Source organism: Mustela putorius, unplaced genomic scaffold, assembly GCF_011764305.1.
Source record: "Mustela putorius furo isolate JIRA1106 unplaced genomic scaffold, ASM1176430v1.1 tig00003858_pilon_pilon_pilon, whole genome shotgun sequence".
Taxonomy (NCBI): Eukaryota; Metazoa; Chordata; class Mammalia; order Carnivora; family Mustelidae; genus Mustela; species Mustela putorius.
Window position 1 is genome coordinate 53396588 of NW_025422010.1, and position 18854 is coordinate 53415441.

At 41.7% G+C, this 18854-nt stretch overlaps 1 protein-coding gene across 1 annotated transcript in view; it reads left to right on the top strand.

Annotated features, from left to right (window-relative positions):
- Nucleotides 1-18854, top strand: part of PHLPP1 (PH domain and leucine rich repeat protein phosphatase 1) — a 205786-nt gene that overhangs the window by 135643 nt on the left and 51289 nt on the right. The window contains exons 5-6 of the mRNA XM_045065697.1: nt 13955-14101; nt 14712-14942. Of these exons, the coding sequence (XP_044921632.1) occupies nt 13955-14101; nt 14712-14942 (378 nt within the window). The remainder of the gene's footprint in view (nt 1-13954; nt 14102-14711; nt 14943-18854) is intronic.

The following is an 18854-nucleotide window of genomic DNA, read 5'->3' on the forward strand; positions in this document are numbered from 1 at the left end:
AGATCACAATTACCTTTGGATCGGGGTCCCTGGGTGGCTCAGTGGGTTAATCCTCTGCCTTCACCCAGGTCATGACCTCAGGGTCCTGGGATCAAGCCCCACGTCAGGCTCTCTGCTCAGCAGGGAGCCTGCTTCCCCCTTTTCTCTATGCCTGTCTCTCTGCCTATCTGTGATCTCTGTCTGTCAAATAAATAAATAAATATTAAAAAAAAAAAAACAATTACCTTTGGATCAAGGACAGCATGAATTAAAGACTTGGAAGAGAGAAGTGATTTGATCTCTGTTTAAATGTGAAATGTGTTTTAGCTGAAAAGAATAAGAGGGATGGGAGGGGAGCAGAGATGTTTCAAATGGGAGAACAGTGGGGAGAAGGGATGAGGTTGAGTTGGGTTCGCGAGTGTGTGGGTGGAGTAGAATGAAAGCTATGAAGAAATGAGCATTGAGAAACTCGTAGCTATGCCTGGAATTTATCAAGTACCTTCTTCTTAGAAAGCTCAATTTTCCACATTTTTAATCCCCCATGGAGTGGAAAACAAATGACCTTATTTCCTACTCTGTTCTTTTGGGGATCTTGGCATTCCGGAGCTACGAAGTTATTCATGTTAATTACTTACCCATCCCAGAAGTTCACCTTTCCAGGTTTTTAAAGGAAGAGATTTTAATATTGTGTTTTTATCCGTAATTTTTGAAAACTTCCTTTGAATGGGAATGGTGGTGGTCCATTAAGAGTAGAATCAGGAGCCGCATGCTAAAATATTTTTTGCAGTTCATTTGCCAGCCTTAGAACTGCAGTACCTAGCCCGACTTCGGCTTCTTTGAAGATGTTCTGCCATATAAAGGAATATTACAAGTGAACAATGCTAAGTGCGACAGAAAGGGTACGGCCGGTGTGTTAAAGAGCGCTTAGCACAAGGGCTGCTCAGGGAGGAGTGACCTTGGGAAGGAACTTCCACTACTGAGGTTTGGTGGGGCTTGCCAAGTGTGTAAGGGATTTCATAGACTGGGTAGAATGCCCTTCTTTCAGTTAACTCTTCCCAACACTGGAAGTTCCTTTATTCTACAGCTTTGCTTTTCAGATGGAATTTTGATCCTCTCGGGAAGCTTTCCATTTCACACGACTCCCATTTTCCCTCCCTGATCAAAGGAAAGCCTCCGCTTGGTGCTTGGGGCACTGAGACTGCTTAGCCTTTGGTCTTCGCCTCGGTGTGAGCTCCCGACCTCATTTCTGAAAATAATAGCGGATTTTCTTCTTCCCTCACATGGTGCACGAAGAAGAAGGAGCTCAGAAAGAAACAAAAGATTTCTTTATCAGCCAGACTGTATTAAATTACCGGCTGGCTGCCTTATTGACTTCTTGGGATCCGTTAAGATGTTTAACTTTTTCCCCCACTTAAATATAAAGAAAGGAGGGATCTTCAGAAGCCTTGGCTTGATTCCAGTGAGGCTGTTGTATTCTGGCCGGTTCCATTCTTCTGTTTGTTCTAGTTGAACTCTTTGCTGTACTGTCCAAGCTTTACCTTGCCTGCAAGTGGTTAATGTCGAACAGATTTTTGCACGTGTTTGTTATTCTGAGTGGCGACCAACTTTCCCCTCCACACAGAGCTTTTAGGGGACAGTGATATGCATGCAGGGAGAGGCCGGCCGGTGATGCTCATTTTGTGGGTTTTTTATGATGAAGCGTCGTCATGACTTGGGAACATGATTCCTGCTGCTCCTAATGACATCTGGAAAAAACGCTTTGTCTGCCAGTGCAAGAACTGCGAGGGAAACCCCGTGACGCCCTTTCCTTCCTCTCTCCTCTGCCTCAGCTCGGACAGCCTCCGCGCGCTCTGGAGTTCCTTCTGCCCACCCACATGTTAAAAATGAAAAATCTGTGAGCGTTGTTGTTGTTGTTGTTAAGAGTGCCTGTAGTTCTGCTGTCCTTCACCACGATCGCCACAGTCAGAGCTGTGAACGGGAGGAGTCACGCGCCCGCTGTCCTGTCCCCGGGCGGGTTAGGGTGACGACACCAGTGCTGGCAGATGGTTTCCCAGTGCCTTCTCTGAAGGAGGGGACACCCAGCCCTCCCGGGTGATGTCTGTGGGACCTGTAATTAACAAGAGAACGTGAGGGAAAGTCCGACTTCCCACCGTTTTCTTTTTTTTTTCTCATTGTAAGATTTCTGTCAGAATGCACCTTTCACCCCGTGTAGAGAGGTAGGGGGTGTGTGTGTGTGTGTGTGTGTGTGTGTGTGTGTAGGGGAAGCCCATCAAGGAAAGCAGAGATGTCCTGTGATTTTAATGATACACACAAAACCATGCCTCCTCACGTAGACTATTTCACTTCTCTATTCAGGTTTTTTCATAGGGAAATAGCAGTGCCTTCATCCGGAGTTGGAGGCGCTCCGTGCTTAGTCTCTGTGCGCCCTGTACATCCACAGCTCTTTCTGCTTAACGCTATCATTTGCTTAATGTTTCCCAAGTATACCCTGTAGTTTTTGCCCTCCAAATCAGAGTTTCTCAAAATATGATTTATGAACGCTTATGTCAGGATCACATGGGATGTTCACAGGCAACAAGGAAATCTTTTTTCCAGCCATCCCTGAGGAGTCAGAACCCCCTGTGGTGAGACCCAGGAAACATTTTTTTTTTTTTTTAAAGATTTTATTTATTTATTTGCCAGAGAGAGAGCGAGAGAGCACAAGCACAGGGAGTGGCAGGCAGAGAGAGAGGCAGGCTCCCCACTGAGCAAGGAGCCTGGTGGGGGACTCTGTCCCAGGACCCTGAGATCATGATCTGAGCCGAAGGCAGATGCTTAACTGACTGAGCCACCCAGGCATCCCCGGAAACTGCATTTTTCACAGGACATGTTAAATTTATTCTCTTTGAATGTCCTCTCTTCCAATCCCCATCTCCCCATTAAACTCTTGTTTGTGTCCCTTTGATCAAAGTGACTTTTCTCTTCTGTAAGTACCCGTGATTTTTTTTCCAGTAAGTTTTCATCTTGTGCTTTGTATTATAGCTCCTTTGCTCCCAAACTATTTTTAAATTCCTGGGGGGTGAAAACCATTTGTAATTCATGTTTGTATGCTTTACACACCTTTGTGCATAATACAAATTCAGGCAATGTTTACTGAATGGATGGTTAGACTTTTACTGTATCTAGTAAACTTTTGGGTACTGGACTTTTTCTGTTAACTATCAGATATACCTGGTTTATTTGAGAGGTGAGCTTAAACTGCTCATGTCTAAGCACATTTTCATGATATAATTATTCTCTCCGACCTTAGCTTACGTTCATTTTCTCCTTTGATAATCTGATATCTGTGATAGAGATGTTATCTGGCTTTTATTTTTATATATCCTGTATGACTCGACTGGGATTTTATCCAAGTATACTTTATGGGGCTTCTTTTTTTCTTTCCTCTGAGAGGACAAGTGGAAATAACGATTTGTTTTCTACTTTTTACATTTTTGTTCTTTGTTCCTGCTAGTGTGGTGGTTAATATTAAACATCTCTTGAATGATGTTGCAATTGAGTTGGCTTTGGGCAGGTCTGTTTGTAAGAAAATGAGAAAAGGTAGTCACGGATAAATTGAATAAAGAAACCATTTCATAGGAAAGATCAGTTTAACTGTAACATAATAACATAACGCTTGTTTGTCATTTCATTCATTGTATTGCCAGTTTATAAAAGAATCAGAAGACAGATTTATGCTTCTTGTGACTCATTGTTTTCATGAATTTGGTTAGTGCGGGGTTACTGTAGATTACTGTAGATCTAGCGACTACTCTTTCCACATGATTACCATCTTATGATTTGGAGTGGTTTTTTTTTTTTTTTTTTTTTTTTCCCTCAAGACTTTATTTATTTATTTGTCAGAGAGCACAAGAGGGGGAGCAACAGGCAGAGGGAGAAGCAGGCTCCCCGCTGAGCAAGGAGCCCACTGTGGGACATGCTGTGGGGACCCTGGGATCATGACCTGAGCTGAATGAAGGCGGGTGTTTAACTGACTGAGCCCATCCAGGTGTCCCTGGAGTGGTTTTCTATATAATGTACTTACTTGATTCATGGGAGCCAGCCACGCCCCCCGCCCCCCGCCCCCCCCCCCCCCCGTGGGTTGGAGCTCTGTCTAGTTGGCTGTTGTATACATAGGGTTAACTTAGCCTGGGTCTGGCACAAAGTAAGTAACCAATAAGCACCTCCTATTTGAATCATTTTAAAAAGAGGATTAAAATAGAAATGTCTCTCTTTAGGGAATGCTTTAATTTGCATCTCAGCAATATGTCCATTGTAATTGTTGCCAACATGGAGTGTTCTTGATTTCCTTGATTATTATTTTGGAAAAATTATGTCTGTGACTTGTAGCTTCCTCTACTTATTCTGAAACAATTCTTAAGAAAATTTTTCTCCAATACAGTTTTATCCAAGATATGCGTGTGTCTGTTTTTGTTTTCGAGTCATATGAAAGGGTGATACGCCTATTTTGCTTGTGCTGAGAGTCATTAATGGTGATTAGGATTACGATGGAATGGTTTCTGTGTATTTTGGCTCAAGTGCTGAGAAGCTGGTTGTGTGCCAGGTTAGCATTTGTACATTCATATGCACGCCGAAACTCCCAGAAGACCCTGGCAGGTGTTCACTGGGTGCAAGGCTGGTGGACTTCGTCCTAAAGGGACAACAGGAAAAATCACTGCACCAAGAAGTGGAGAAGTCACCGACGAGAGTTCAGTCCCAGGGCAGTGGAGTTTGGGGTATGAGAGCTGAACGGAGCTGAGTCATGGTTTCTGAAGAGGAGGCATTCCCAGCAGTTCTGAAGTGGCCTCAGTGACTCAAATGTTTCTCAGGCCACCGCAGCCACAGATGTGTCCGAGAGAAACATGGGGCAAAAGATACTCGTTCTTTCCTTCTGTATCCAGGGAAAGCTGCCTTTTAAGTCTTTTGCAAATTGTTTTGTTTTCTGTCATAAATACTGTTTCCCTGGTTGCCCTAGGGCATACCTGGGTTAGGCAAAAATATTAAAACATGGCTGTGGGACAAAGTTCACAAACAGTGCAATTCTGTGCTAGAGCAGTCAATTCAAAGTGCAAGGAGGGTAAATTAAGAAGCTGCTGAGCAGCGTCTCTTTCACTCACTGGTTTAATGCTTCTCGAGAGAGTGCATTCAGTACACATATTTTAAAAGTACTTTGATACTCTTTCCAAGATTTATCCTTCTACAGATAAAGGAGACAAGTTACTCTGTCAAATGAATTGTTTAATCGAAGCATTTTATAGTCTCCACGACACCAGCTGGGCTCTTAGGAAGAACCAAAGAGCAGGCATTTGATTTTATAAATTATCCTGGGGAAAAAGAGAAATAAAAAGTAAATGTAACTTTTTAAAAAAAATATTTTATTTATTTATTTGACAGATAAAGATCACAAGGAGACAGAGAGGCAGGCAGAAAGAGGGGGAAGCAGGCTCCCCGCTGAGCAGAGAGCGATGTGGGGCTTGATCCCAGGACCCTGAGACCAGGCCCTGAGCTGAAGGCAGAGGCTTTAACCCACTGAGCCACCCAGGTGCCCCTGTGGCTTGTTTTTACCTACGGTTTTCGCTTCGTTTTATTTGAACAGTAGTAGGCTTTCTCTTTTTGTTCTCTCTTTTCCTGGTATATAAAATCGAATGAATGTTAAATTGAATGAATATTGAAAATGGTGATTTATTTAATACACGCTGTTGGCATAATTAACTACTAGACACCCCCCCAAGACCCCCTAAAATAGGAGTAGACCTCTACCAAGCTTCACATGTAAGAAATAAGTGTTAGGTGAAATAAAGATTTGAATGTATGAAATAAAATACATGAATATGAGGATATATGAGAGAACTTTTGTACCATTTTGGGGTGAGGTAAGAGGACCTTCCCAAGCAAGGTGAAAAGAATAGACTCCATCAGGGAAAAGAATGTCAAAATTTGAGCAAATAAAAATTAGCGTGTGGCTTAAGTTATGATTAACAAACAGAGTGGGGGGAAGATGAAACAGGAAGCTCTGAGTGTCATGTGACACATAGCGGCATATGACAGTGGGTGTGGCAGTTAATACCGGGGGAGCGACTACAAGTTATTAAGTTGACGACAAATAACCCAGTAGGAAAACAGGCAAAGGATATGAATGTGTATCCCGAAGAAGATGAGCTCCACAAAAAGATACCGCATTTTGCTCATCAGATTGGCCACAGCGGAAAGGATGCCAACGTTAAGTGCTAGTGAAAGGAACATAGAAAGGAGCCCTCTCCAACAGGGGTGATTGTGAATTCCTACAACATTTGGTAATTTCATAGTAACATATTAAAGTTTAAATTGCACATATTCTTGGGCCCATCCGTTACAGTTTTAGAAAAACAGGTTTGCAGTCCCTGACCCAAAATTCTTAAGGCCGTTTGTGTTTCAGATTTCAGAGAGTTTCAGATTATTAAAGATAATATAGAAACGTATATTATATAGCACGTCTAGCAGGCTTTGGGGCTCTGTGAGCAGACACGTTTATATTTCTAAAGGGAACAAATTCATGTCAGGATATTCACATCAGCACAGGTCAACTTTTGTCACCACATGAATCAGTGAAAAATTTTTAAATTTTCAGAGCCTATTCGATTTCAGAATTATGGTAAGTCATTGGGCACCCACAAATACTGCAAAATGAAAACACCGATGCACAACAGGATGTGCTGAATGATTCCTAACAGCAGAAAACAGCTGGGAGTACTCGTGACGTCAGTCAGTGGAGGCATGGGTGGATCACTTGGGGTACGTTTGTACTCTGTGTAGTATACAGCGGTCAGAGAGTGAATTAGACTTTTACGTACTGCCTCCAAAAGATGATTTGTCTGTAGTCGATGAGAAAACAAGTCATAGAAAAAATGTGTGTGGTATAAGCCCATTCAAAAAAAGAGGGGGGTTATCTCCTATTTATGCATGTATGTGCTTTCTGGGGAGGAAGAGCTTTGGAAGCCTGTATACCATACTTGAACACTGGTCATCTCAGGAGGGATCGGATTTGGAAGGACGTAGGAGAGACTGTTAATGTCTTCTTTATATGCTCCTATAGTTCGACTTGTTAAAATGAGCATGTATTATTTCAGTAATCAAATAAAAGCAATCCTCTTAAAGGCTACTGCAGTGGGAATTACAGAGCACTGAGAGCCTGGCAGCTCTCCACTACGGTACACCCACTCTGAGCCATTAGGGAGCTTGCTTTTCATAATTCATGGAAAGCAAGAGACTAAGCCCAGAGCTAGGCTTACAACTCCAGCCCTCGAGCAGGTCCTTCATTACTTAATATTGGAGCCTAATAATTTCCAAAGTGTATTAGTATGTTCCCCCCCACGAGGGAAAAAAACAAGTGAAACATGGACTGTTACTATGAAACAGAAATCCAGACACCAGGGGATCTCTTTCTAATTGACCCACTTGTAGTGAATAATAACTCCAGAAAATAATATTGATTTCTCTCTGTTAGAATCATTGAGTAGAGCAGGTATGGTTTCCTCTTCATGAGCACAACACATAACTCCCATTTAATCACATTTGAATAGGTTTAAAAACCGGAGTACCTCCGCTATACTGTCATTTATTTTATGGTCAAATTACTATATTTTTATGGAAAGATTACTAAAGATTTAGATGGATCGAAAACTAATTATGTCTCCAAAGAATCATCATACTATTTATTTGGTTTTGTTTCCTAAATATCCGTAAAGAACTTTGTCCATTGCATTTTGAGTGTGGGTAGATTGAGTGGTTACATGCTGAGAAAGGAGAAAAATCAATAGCGTCTAGGATCATGAAAAACAAGCCTGGTGACCTTCCATCATTTTAAGACACCCCCCACCCCCGCCAGGCGATCCTACACTTTGTTATATGGCCCTTAGGGTACCTAGTTGGGGAGGGACTCCAGTTTTTCTTTGTGAACGATGTTATAATTAGAGTTTTCTGTCTTTATAGATGATCAAGTATTTAGTTGATTGCACTTTTTCTTCCTTCCTTTCAAAATTGATCCGTCTTTTAGAGAGTGTGGGGCATGAAGTAGGGTGCAGTCAGGGAGCTGAGTGTGGATCTGGGTACGGGCCAGATCCCACAACCCTAAGATCATGACCTGAGCCGAAATCGAGAGTTGGAGGCTTAACTGACTGAGCCACCCGGGCACCCCTGACTGCACTTTTTTGTGACACTTAGTATTTAAAAAAAAAAAAAAAAAAATGTACCTTGGAACTTTGTGTTGAGACCTCAGTTCTAGAAGCCTACAATGCCCATTGTCATTGACTCAATGTTATAATACCACCCATTAGCTTTAAGAATTAACTAAGATTACTCTATTAGACGCTGGATAAATGTTATCTTGATTTTTCCCCTACTTTGAGCTCTGTTACAGAACAAATGGACATGGGCTCCTGGGTGGCCCAGATGGCTAAGCGGCTGCCTTCGGCTCAGGTCACGATCTCAGGGTCCTGGGACTGAGTCCTATTTTGGGCTCTCTGCTCTGCAAGGAGCCTGCTTCTCCCTCTGCCTCTGCCTCCCTGTCTGTGTGTCTCTCATGAATAAATAAATAAAATCTTAAAAAAAAAAAGTGGGCATGAATTACAGCTCTTTCTTTAAAGCAGATTGCTTGCTCTGCAGAGTGAAGTCAGGCCTCGCAGGTTGCTGGCCAGTTGGTGGGCCCTGGCTTGTGGCTGCATTGCTTTAAATGGAATTGCACATGGTGTTCAAAATATCCATCGTCCTCCTTTGCCGAGGGGGCACCACTCTCTGTAGGGGGAGGGGAGGCTGAAAAAAAGAGGGCTTTCCATACTCTGCTCTGAGACCACCCTTTGACCTGTGATTTAGGATTATTAGTAATTGGTACCTATTTATATTAAAGTCTCTAGTAAGAAGTAATAAAAGAAGAGCGGGAGAGATAAGAGGTAGTATTGATGTTGAAAGGCAGCATATTCAGGCTGTGTGTGACGCAGTTTCTCTGAGCCTACTTTCTGTATCCGTGAGCTTGAGAAATAAGAGAAAATGACTTAAAAGGCCCCTTTATTCTCACTTTAGATAACTGAGAAATGAAGAGGGTATATCCACTTCAGGTAACTTTTTTAGCCTTGGCACTGTGTGTACGAATATACGTATAACGTGTTTTAAAAAACAAACTACAGAATTTCCTGTCCTTTTAGTTTCTAAAACATCAAGAAGAATCATTCCTTAGTAACTGCTAACCTGACCATTATAGTTGTTAAAATCATCATTACAGTAATTTTTATTAATCGGAAATTTTAGAATGTTCTGATTGTGTTCTACATTATATTGAACAGCTATGAGGAATTATCTGTAACCGGAGTGAATGTAATGTAGGACTGACTTTTAGGGTTTAAGAACTGTAATAGTAAAAAAAAAAAAAAAAAGAAGTGTAATAGTAGCTTAAAATAAAATTATTTAAAATACTTCATCAAATATGTATTTTTCCAAAGCCAGCCAGTTTTATTTTGGAATCTGAGTCTGTGTACATTTGATAATTTATGGGTTTCACCTATTAGCATGACAGAGGTAAATGTCTTATCTTATAGGAGACGAGAAATTTCTAGTCTTTTCTTCCCTGTTATCTTGCTCCCTCCTCTGCATTCTTTTTGAATGAAGGTAAAGAGAGGAAAGACCATCCATTACCCACTCTGACTTCTTATCTCTCTTGTAGCTTAAACATTGACGTCCAGGTATCTCTTCCCCATTTTAAGACCTGAGAGAAGTAGATTCTAGGTTATCTTTCTCCCAAGGGCTTTTTTGAATTGGCAGATGCCTGTAATCTGACGGTTTCCACATCTGTAAAGAAAAAGTGGAACTCTAAGGAGGGTAAGGGTTAGAGTTTCCAAAACAAATGAATTTTAATGTGTTCGGACCAAGAACTTGAGTTCTCAGAAACAATTCATGCTTTGTTTGCTAAACAAGTCTACTGAACACTGTGTTCTTTTCTGGGAAGAATTTGGGGGATGGGCTGCACAGGGAGGAATATGAGGGATGTGGGGACTGTGATGAGAAGAAAGGAGAGAAATTTAAGATACTTACAAATCAGAGTCAGCCCTTCAAATGTACAGGTCTAGGGCAAGAGTTTAAATGGAGGCGCTATACCATATCTAAATATTTAAGTTATAATCAAGCTAATAAACTGTTAAATAAAATGTGTTCTCTCCTCCTACCTTAGCAGATCTAATGACTCACAAGCAGAGGTTCACGTTCAAAATCGTCTGACCCCTTGGTGTTCCACACTGGATATGGCAGTGTGGGGAAGTCTGGCTGATGGCCCAAACATCATTTTATTCTGTCTCTGGCTCCATCCCTCATACCACAAGACTGTGGACACACTGTCCCAAGTTCTGTCTACACCTAGGGCCTGTGGGTGAGGAAGATGGGCCCAGGGAAGCCCACACAAGCCCTAAAAACACGTTTGGTGCCATTTGGGTAAAGAATTCTGGAAATCTGCTTATTCTTGGTATGGAGAAAATGCTTCTCCATGAAAAAGTATAATGTGAACCACATGAGTTCATTTTAAATTTTCTGATAAGCCGCATTAGAGAAAGTAAGGAAAACCCATTGAAATTAATTTTAATAATATCTTATTTAATGCAGTATATAAAAATGGCTATTTGTTCTAAAAAATTATTACTGAGTTTGCATTCATTTTCGTATTAAGTGTTTGAAATCCGTTGTGTATTTATACTTAGAGAACATCTCAGTTTGGACCGGCCCCATTTCAGTTTGGACCAGTCACTGAGGGCTGTTGCTATCTTATTGGACTGTGCAGACTTCTTTTTTGGGGGAGGGGGGGTGGTACTTGGCCCCTAAGGCTGGGGGCAGTTCTCGTTATCATAAGGTCTGGTAGTACTTTTATCATTGAATTGATGCAAAGAATAATGGCACTTTTTTATATGAACAGCCTGTGTCCATTTTATTTATTTTTTTTTTAAAGATTTATTTATTTATTTATTTGACAGAGAGAAATCACAAGTAGGCAGAGAGGCAGGCAGAGAGAGAGAGAGGAGGAAGCAGGCTCCCTGCTGAGCAGAGAGCCCGATGCGGGACTCGATCCCAGGACCCTGAGATCATGACCTGAGCCGAAGGCAGCGGCTTAACCACTGAGCCACCCAGGCGCCCAACCTGTGGCCATTTTAAAATGCAAATACACACACACACACACACACACACACACACACACACACAGAGAGAGCTTTATTTTTGTTTGTTTCTTCTTTTTATTGCTTTTTACTTATTCAGCTTACTCCTGCTTTCTTTTGTTGTCAGGGCTGGTGTGGTTCTAGTAAATTTGTTTGCAAAGGTGAAAGTACTACCCACCCCCCCACCCCCGCCTCCATATTATTGACAAATACTTTTCCAAAAGCAGATGCTTTCATTTGCTATCTTGAATAACTCCTGGAGTTGTCATCGGTTCATCTCCACTCTCTTGTGTTGGATAATGTCTGGTAGGTCTTTTCCTTCCTAGAGGAACTTTTTTTTCTAAGTTCAGTTTAATTGTGTGCATATTTTTACACTGTGGCCAGTTCTACCAAATGAGGAATCCTATCTAGAAAGTAGGGTACTGTTTTTGTTTGGACTAGAACAGCAGTTTCATCTATTTCAGGATGGAGTTGGCAGATTTAGAAGGACAAAAAAGCACCCAGTTAAATTTAAATTTCAGAAAAACAACAACAATTTTTTTTTTAAGTATAAGTATGTCCCATGCAATATTTGGGACAGACTTTTCACTTAAAAAAAAAAAAAAATGTGTTTATTTTCTGTATTTTATCTGGCAACCCTATTTTAAGACTTTTTTACTCTCAAAAATTGGGGCCCCGAAGCTGTTTTTATTTATGTAGATTAAATCTTTTTATATTTACCACATTAAAAACTTAGACTGAAAAGCATTTTAATATGCATTCATTTAGAAAAATAACCCATTCTTGTTAACATACACATTTTTTATGAAAAGTAACTATTTTAGAAAAGAAAAAAAATAGGTAGAAGAGTGTCATTGTTTTATATTTTTGCAGATCTTTCCATGTCTGGCTTAACAGACGATAGATGGATTCCTCCTGGTTCTGCATCCAGTCTGGTGTGCTATCGCAAAGACCAGGTGGAAATCACCACTGGCCACTTGAGAGAGAAGGAGAATAGGAAAAGGCAAATAGCACTTCGTATCGTTACAAAAGTAGTTTTGACCTTGGGAATTCTCTTGAGAGGGTCTGAGCGACCTCTTTTAAGTCCTCTAACCCTGCTCTGAGAACTTCTGCCCTAGGAATAATACAACCTGTAATTCTAGCTCATGTAGTATAGATATTGGATGATTTAGTCCGAGTAAAGGATGAGCAGTCTTTGTTTTAAAAAGGCCTAATGACTCAAATTGTTCAGTATAATGCAAATTAAAAATGATTATTCAGGTTTAGCAGTTAAATCTTACGGTTTTGTTTTGTTTAATTTAACATACTATTAGGTCTACACTTTACCATTTAAGGAAATTGCTATTTTAAAAGAAAAATCATAATGCTTCTTTAACCTGTCAAATAGGCCCATTGTCACCTTTCTGTTTAGAATAATCTTTATGTTGCTATTTAAAATAAAGCTTAGGGGCACCTGGGTGGCTCAGTTGCTCAAGCATCCGACTCTTGACCTCGGCTGGGGTCACCATCACAGGGTCGTAAGATCGGCCTTGCTTCAGGCTCCTGAGCACAGAGTCTGCTTGCGCTTGTCTCTCTGCTTATCCCTCTCTTCCTGCTTGTGTATGTGTGTGCTCTTTCTCTCTCTCAAATAAATAAACTAAATCTTAAAAAAAATTTTTTTAAAGTTTAATTTTTTTTATTATAAAGTTCAACAGCTTGGTACATGACAATTTCTTTAAAATGCTGATGGGATTGAATTGGATTTATTTTTAAGATGTATGTGTCTGTTCTAGGCATCGTACATACTGCCCAGTATTTAGGCTTGGTCAGTTTTAAAAAATAATTAGCATAATGCAATAACTAATCTGATTCTCATGTCAAATAAAAAAAAATAAACAGGTAGAGGTCAGCAGTGGACCGACAGAGAAGTAAAACACTGAGAAAAAAGCCATTAAAAAAGAAATCAGAAGGCAGTGCTGGTCTGGGAGAAAGACGTAGGTTGAGTTTCGCACTGGAAATCCTGTAGGGTAGCCCGGAGGGCAGGAGATGGCGTGTGGTGGGTTCACAGAGCAGGAAAAGGATTTCCAAGGAAGGCAAGGTAGAGGTCGGGAAGAAGCTGCAAAGCACAGATCTGTAAGAAACATTTAACCATGGAGCGGGGAAGAGAAGTTGAAGAAGGAAAAAGAAAGAAACCTAGGAGGAAAGAGTCGGAGAATGTGGGAAGTGGCTGCGCGAGAAGGTCGTGCAAGTGAAGTGGGAACCGGCCGTGTGCTTAGCGGTATCAGTGCTGGGCTGAGATAGAAAAATGATCATTGGTTCTTAAATTTGGAACTGTAAGACTTGGTTCCCTGGGAGCATGTATAGTTCTGATAAATTAATTTTTTATTTCAGATTTGTATTGGGGAGAAATGGAGCAGAAAGGTTTGTGACTTGTGTGGCTGACACAGAAAATCGGAAGGGCTGATCTGCCGACCCTGGCCCTCTCTCTCCCTGAGCGCATAGTGGTGCGTTCATGAAACTGGCCCCGGGGAAAGAGAACGAAATTGCTCCAGTCCAACTCCCATCTTCAGATATTCAATCTTGTTCTAGACTGACAAATTTGTTTGTTTGTAAATGTTTTATGTTTTAGGTAAAACACCGGCCTTAGGGTCTGAAGAGGTTCACTCCAGCTCCGCAGGGCCCCAGGGCGCTTAACCTCCGCGGGCTTGTTTCCTCCCCGGCTGAACTGGGTTAGAGCATCTCTAAGGCTATGCTAACTCATGTGATGTTGTGCGTCTCTGACATCTATCTTTTATGTTGTTTTACTCTGACAGGTTCACCAAGCTGAAGAGTCTTAACCTTTCCAATAATCACTTAGGGGACTTCCCATTAGCGGTCTGCAATATTCCGACCCTGACCGAGCTGAACGTGTCCTGCAATGCCCTGCGAGCAGTCCCGGCGGCTGTGGGAGTCATGCACAAGTGCGTACTCCAACCCCATCGCGCGGTACCCTGCAGAGACCCCGGGAAGCTGCCCTGGGGCCGCAGCCTATGAAATTAGTTAACTTGTTATGTTGGTCATGGAAGTCTTGGCTCTGAAGCGAGAGATGGGGCTCTTCTGGAGATTTCATTTATTAGCTTTTGTACTCTTTAGAGTCTTATAAAAAATTAAAATGTCCTTGTTAGAACTGAAGATCCCCACAGATGAGTGTGTCTGCCCATGACATGACACGCTTACATTCTCATTTTCTGAGTTATGTTGAATTCTAAGACTTCATATTTAAAGTAACAATGGAAGACGGGTATTGGGGCTGGTTCAGACTACGCAGTTAGCCCGCGGTGTTCCCATGTATGCCTATCCAGCTTGGGAAAATGGGTCATAATTTTGGCTTCCAGTAAAAGATTAAGATGCTTATCTCTGATCTTTTCTCTGTGGTGTATTGCTGCTTGGGCCCTGCCCTTGTGAATTTTGCAAATGATAATTCATTTTCTTTTCCTAATAATATGATCTATACTTGGTGAACTTGTCCAGTGATAATAAAAATGTAAAATCAACACATTCTCTCTATAATTCTTATGTTTTCTTTACTAGCTTACAGACATTCTTGCTGGATGGAAACTTTCTCCAGGCCCTTCCTCCTGAGTTGGAGAACATGCAACAGCTTAGTTATCTTGGTCTTTCTTTCAATGAATTCACTGACATTCCAGAGGTTTTGGAGAAATTAACTGCTGTGGATAAACTTTGTATGTCTGGAAACTGCATGGAGACCCTTAGGCTACAGGCTTTAAGAAAAATGCCTCACATTAAACATGTGGATCTAAGGTAACTATTTTTAAGAAATATATCCCATTTAAGTGGTTGACTTACATTTAGGAGTAGGTTAGAGCACTTTTGGTGATATTCTTTTGCAAGGCAAGCAGGCTGGTTAGTTGGAATTTATGGTGAATGAAAACTGTATCATTGAGAACAAAGTCCTCAATCTTATCTCTTAGTCCTCCTTTTCCGTGGCTTGAGATAGGTAACATCATTAAGCATCTCTTCTTTAATTTTTTTTTCCTCCTCGACTTCCCTAATGTAATATAATGTATTTATTAAATTACTTAACCTACTTATTTTAATTTCTTATTTTTCTGTCCACATGGTTCTGCCCTTAGTTTACTGTTCTTTATAAAAATATAAAATTCATAACCTCTCATTAGGCCCAAGTTTGGCCAGAACCTCCACCCTCACACCTCACAAGAGCATGGAACCCCATTTTGATTCCCGATCTTGCTAAACTGCAGCTAAAAACACTTGCATAGTCCTTGCTACATTAAAGATGCTCCGTGATCATCCCTTAGTATGTGAGGTTCAGTTTTAGTTTCTAATATACAAAGAACCAGCATACAAGGAGGAAGCTCTTCTAAATTTCTCTTAAGGAAAAAGAAGAGTCTGGTATGGAACTGAGTTCCTGCAAAGCAACATATCAGGCTTAGGCCTTCATACTAATTTGCCCAATTTGATACTTTTTCTACCACCCTAATTCCTCCATTAGCCAGGGGTTGATGACCACATACTCATGATGTTAAATCTTGGGCAAGATATTTAATTACTCTGCAACTGTGTTCTGTGTTCTCATCTCTAAATTACGGTTAGTAACAGAACCTCATTCATAGGGTTTGGGAGGGAATCGAATTAAATGCCTCACACTCCCAGTGTGTTTGATGTATCCTTCTTATTACCTAATTGAGGATTCTCTTCTCCTCATGGAATCTGCGCCGCTGTCATTCTTAGACTCTACACCTCCCGTTTGTCAAAGGTGGCTCTTTCTCTGTCTTACTACCCACTTTCTTCTCTGTTGGTTCCTAGACCCTCACTCAGGCCTGTTGACTTTTATCAGTATAAAAAGCATCATTTTTTGCTCCTTTTCTTCTGCGTTTATATGTCTGGCCTTGGAAACTCATTTATTCAAGTCCCTGAAAGAACTGTTTTCCTTGGGGCATCTGGGAGACTCATCGGTTAAACGTCACCTTCGGCTCAGGTCATGAACCCGGGGTCCTGGGATCAAGCCTCAGGGCGCAGTGGAGAGTCTGCTTTTTCCTCTCCCCCTCTCTCTCCCTCTTCTGCAGGCTCATGCTGTCTTGCTCTCTCTCAAATAAATAAATAAAATCTTTAAAAAACAAAATAAAAAAACAAGGATTACTTGGCTTTCCCTTTCCTCAGACTAAAGAAATCATGCCTTTTGCACCTGGGGAAGTGTTGGTTAGCAATTTGCCGACCTAGAATTCTTAATTCGAAAAGTACAAATGGTAATACTTTATCTGACTTGGAGAACTTTTTGGACTGTCACAGGAGATGGCATTAAACACTTTGTTACCTTTCTTGTTAACAAGCTTTCTTTCTAAATTGTTAGCATTATTTTTCTCTGAGTTGCTTGGATTTAGAAAACTTTCATATTAAAGCATTTAAGCCATTTTAAATGGAGCCTCCTAGATTTCTAGTTCTAATTGGATCTTTTTAGACGGGATCAGTTGCAGGATATTTAAATACCACAGTAGACGGGAACACTCGACATGGTCAATGACTGTGCCCAGCTAACGTTCTCTCCAGGCCGCTGAGTGGAGGAGGGGAAATCTGGTCAGATTTGCTTGTAATTCTGCCCTAGTATTTTAAATTGAAGCTAGTGGGAGGCTTTCAGAGGACTTTCACTTAGTTTCTGCAGAGGTCTATAATTTTACTGCATTTTCTTACTCCTTCCGATGAAAATGTAATATCAGATTAAAAGTGATCATTTATCATTTTTCTTTTCATTTTATTCTTTTTCCCACATCTACTTTCTTTGACTCTGAGAGTATGTTTTCTGTGGCACCCTTGACAACTCCTCTTTCCTCTCAGTCCCAACTGTGCACGTTACCCACACCTCTCCCTGATGGCTTGTTACTGCCTTGGTGGTCGTCGGTGCCCTCAGGGCTTCACCATTTGCCTTCTGTCTCCATGTTGATTATCCCCAGTCTTTCTCTAACCCTTATGCCACTTCCAGTGCCTGCTGGGTAATTTCACCTTGGTTTCCCCCACTGGCACACATAACCACACCCTGTGAAACAGTTTAATTCTTTCTTTCTTTAACTAGTTCCTCCCCTTGGATTCCTGTTTTACTGGTAGCAACATCGCTTCGTTGGTCCTGTAGACACAAACCCTTGGACCCTGTCTGTGGTCTACCACCCCATTCTGTCAGTTCCTGCTTCACACTAGTTTCTCTCTTTGTCCCTTCCTTTTCCTTCTCGCTGTTGCTATTGTCCTCTGGCCGAGACATCTGTTTCCATTGTGTAGCCTCTCAAGCCAGCACAGTCCTACCCAGAGTCTGCAGTTCTTTGGCTAGCTCTTACCTGGTTTCAACCTACTAGCCTGTGAGTCCCTTGGGGATGAGGCTCTAGTTCAGAGCTACTCAAAGTGTGGTCCTCTGACCTGGGCTGGTAAGCCAACTATTTGTTACTTCTCTACAATGAAATATGTGTAGATACTGAGACTTAATGTTTTAGAAGCACACAGTGACTTGACATTGCCGCAGTGTGCAGGTAGACTCATAAAAGCAACTCATCTCGTTGTGCAGGGAATAGACTCGTTTAGTAGTTGGTGAATTCACCTGGGGAGCTGCCTGGGCTGGGCTGTGCCTGGGCACATGCGGTTAAGATCCACATCAGGCTGTGACAGATCAGAAGTCCAGAACAGAGCTCATTCGCCACAGATAGCCGAGAAGCACTGTTCTGCTCTCTCCTCGTCCCCAGCTAAGCACTTGCTTGGTACTTTCATTGACTACTACGCCCCCCCTTGCAGCTTCTCACGTGCCCTGCGCCCCTCTCATTCGGGGCTGCTCCGCCCTCGCTCGTGCACTGCTCTCTCTGCCCATTTGTACCTCTTACATCCCGCCTACCCTGGGCATTCAGATGAGGTGCCCCCCCCCCATCGCATCTTTTTTGACCATTCTCTGTGTGCGTACGTCAGTTACGGCACTTGTCACATACTTGTGGTCTTGGTATTTTAAAGCGTACGTGATTTTCCTCACTAACATCCGAAGTCTGTGCCCAGGTGCCTTGTTTTCTTCGTCTCTCACTGACCTGAAGCCACGGGTCACCGTCCTGATCATCAGCTGCCTTCCGTTGTTTGCATACTGTGGGCGCGTCCTTCATTGGATTTTCTCAGCAGCCTTGTCGGACACGGAAGGTGTGATTCCCCTTTTACAGATTAGGCATGGGCTTAACCAGGACATTAGGTGACTTATTCAAGGTCCTGTGCAAGGTGACGAGCAGCAGACTGGCAGGAGAGCATAAGGCTGCCTCGTACGGCCCGTCTGCACACAGGAAACCCCAGCGCCTGCTTATGAAACCCATAAAATGGCCACGCCAACTGCGGACTATTGGAAGGAGACTTGAATTACATTTGCCTCTTTCAAAGTTCATCCTAAATAGTTACATTATGGTTTGAGCCTGAACACTTCTGAATTTGGATCCTGATGAGACTTGGCAATTTAAACTGAACAGTTCCCTCTCATTATAGATTTTCTTTTGTCTCCTCATTAAATGAACCCTTTAATTATTTTAGTGTTAACACAGTGAAATTGCAGGAGGGAGCGATTTCGAATGAAGAGGATAATGCCACATTATAAGAATTACAGTGTAAAGTAAGAAGAACATGGGACTTTTTTTTTCAATTTCTATAGTCTTGTATCCAAAATGAGATTTTTTTTTTAACTTTTAA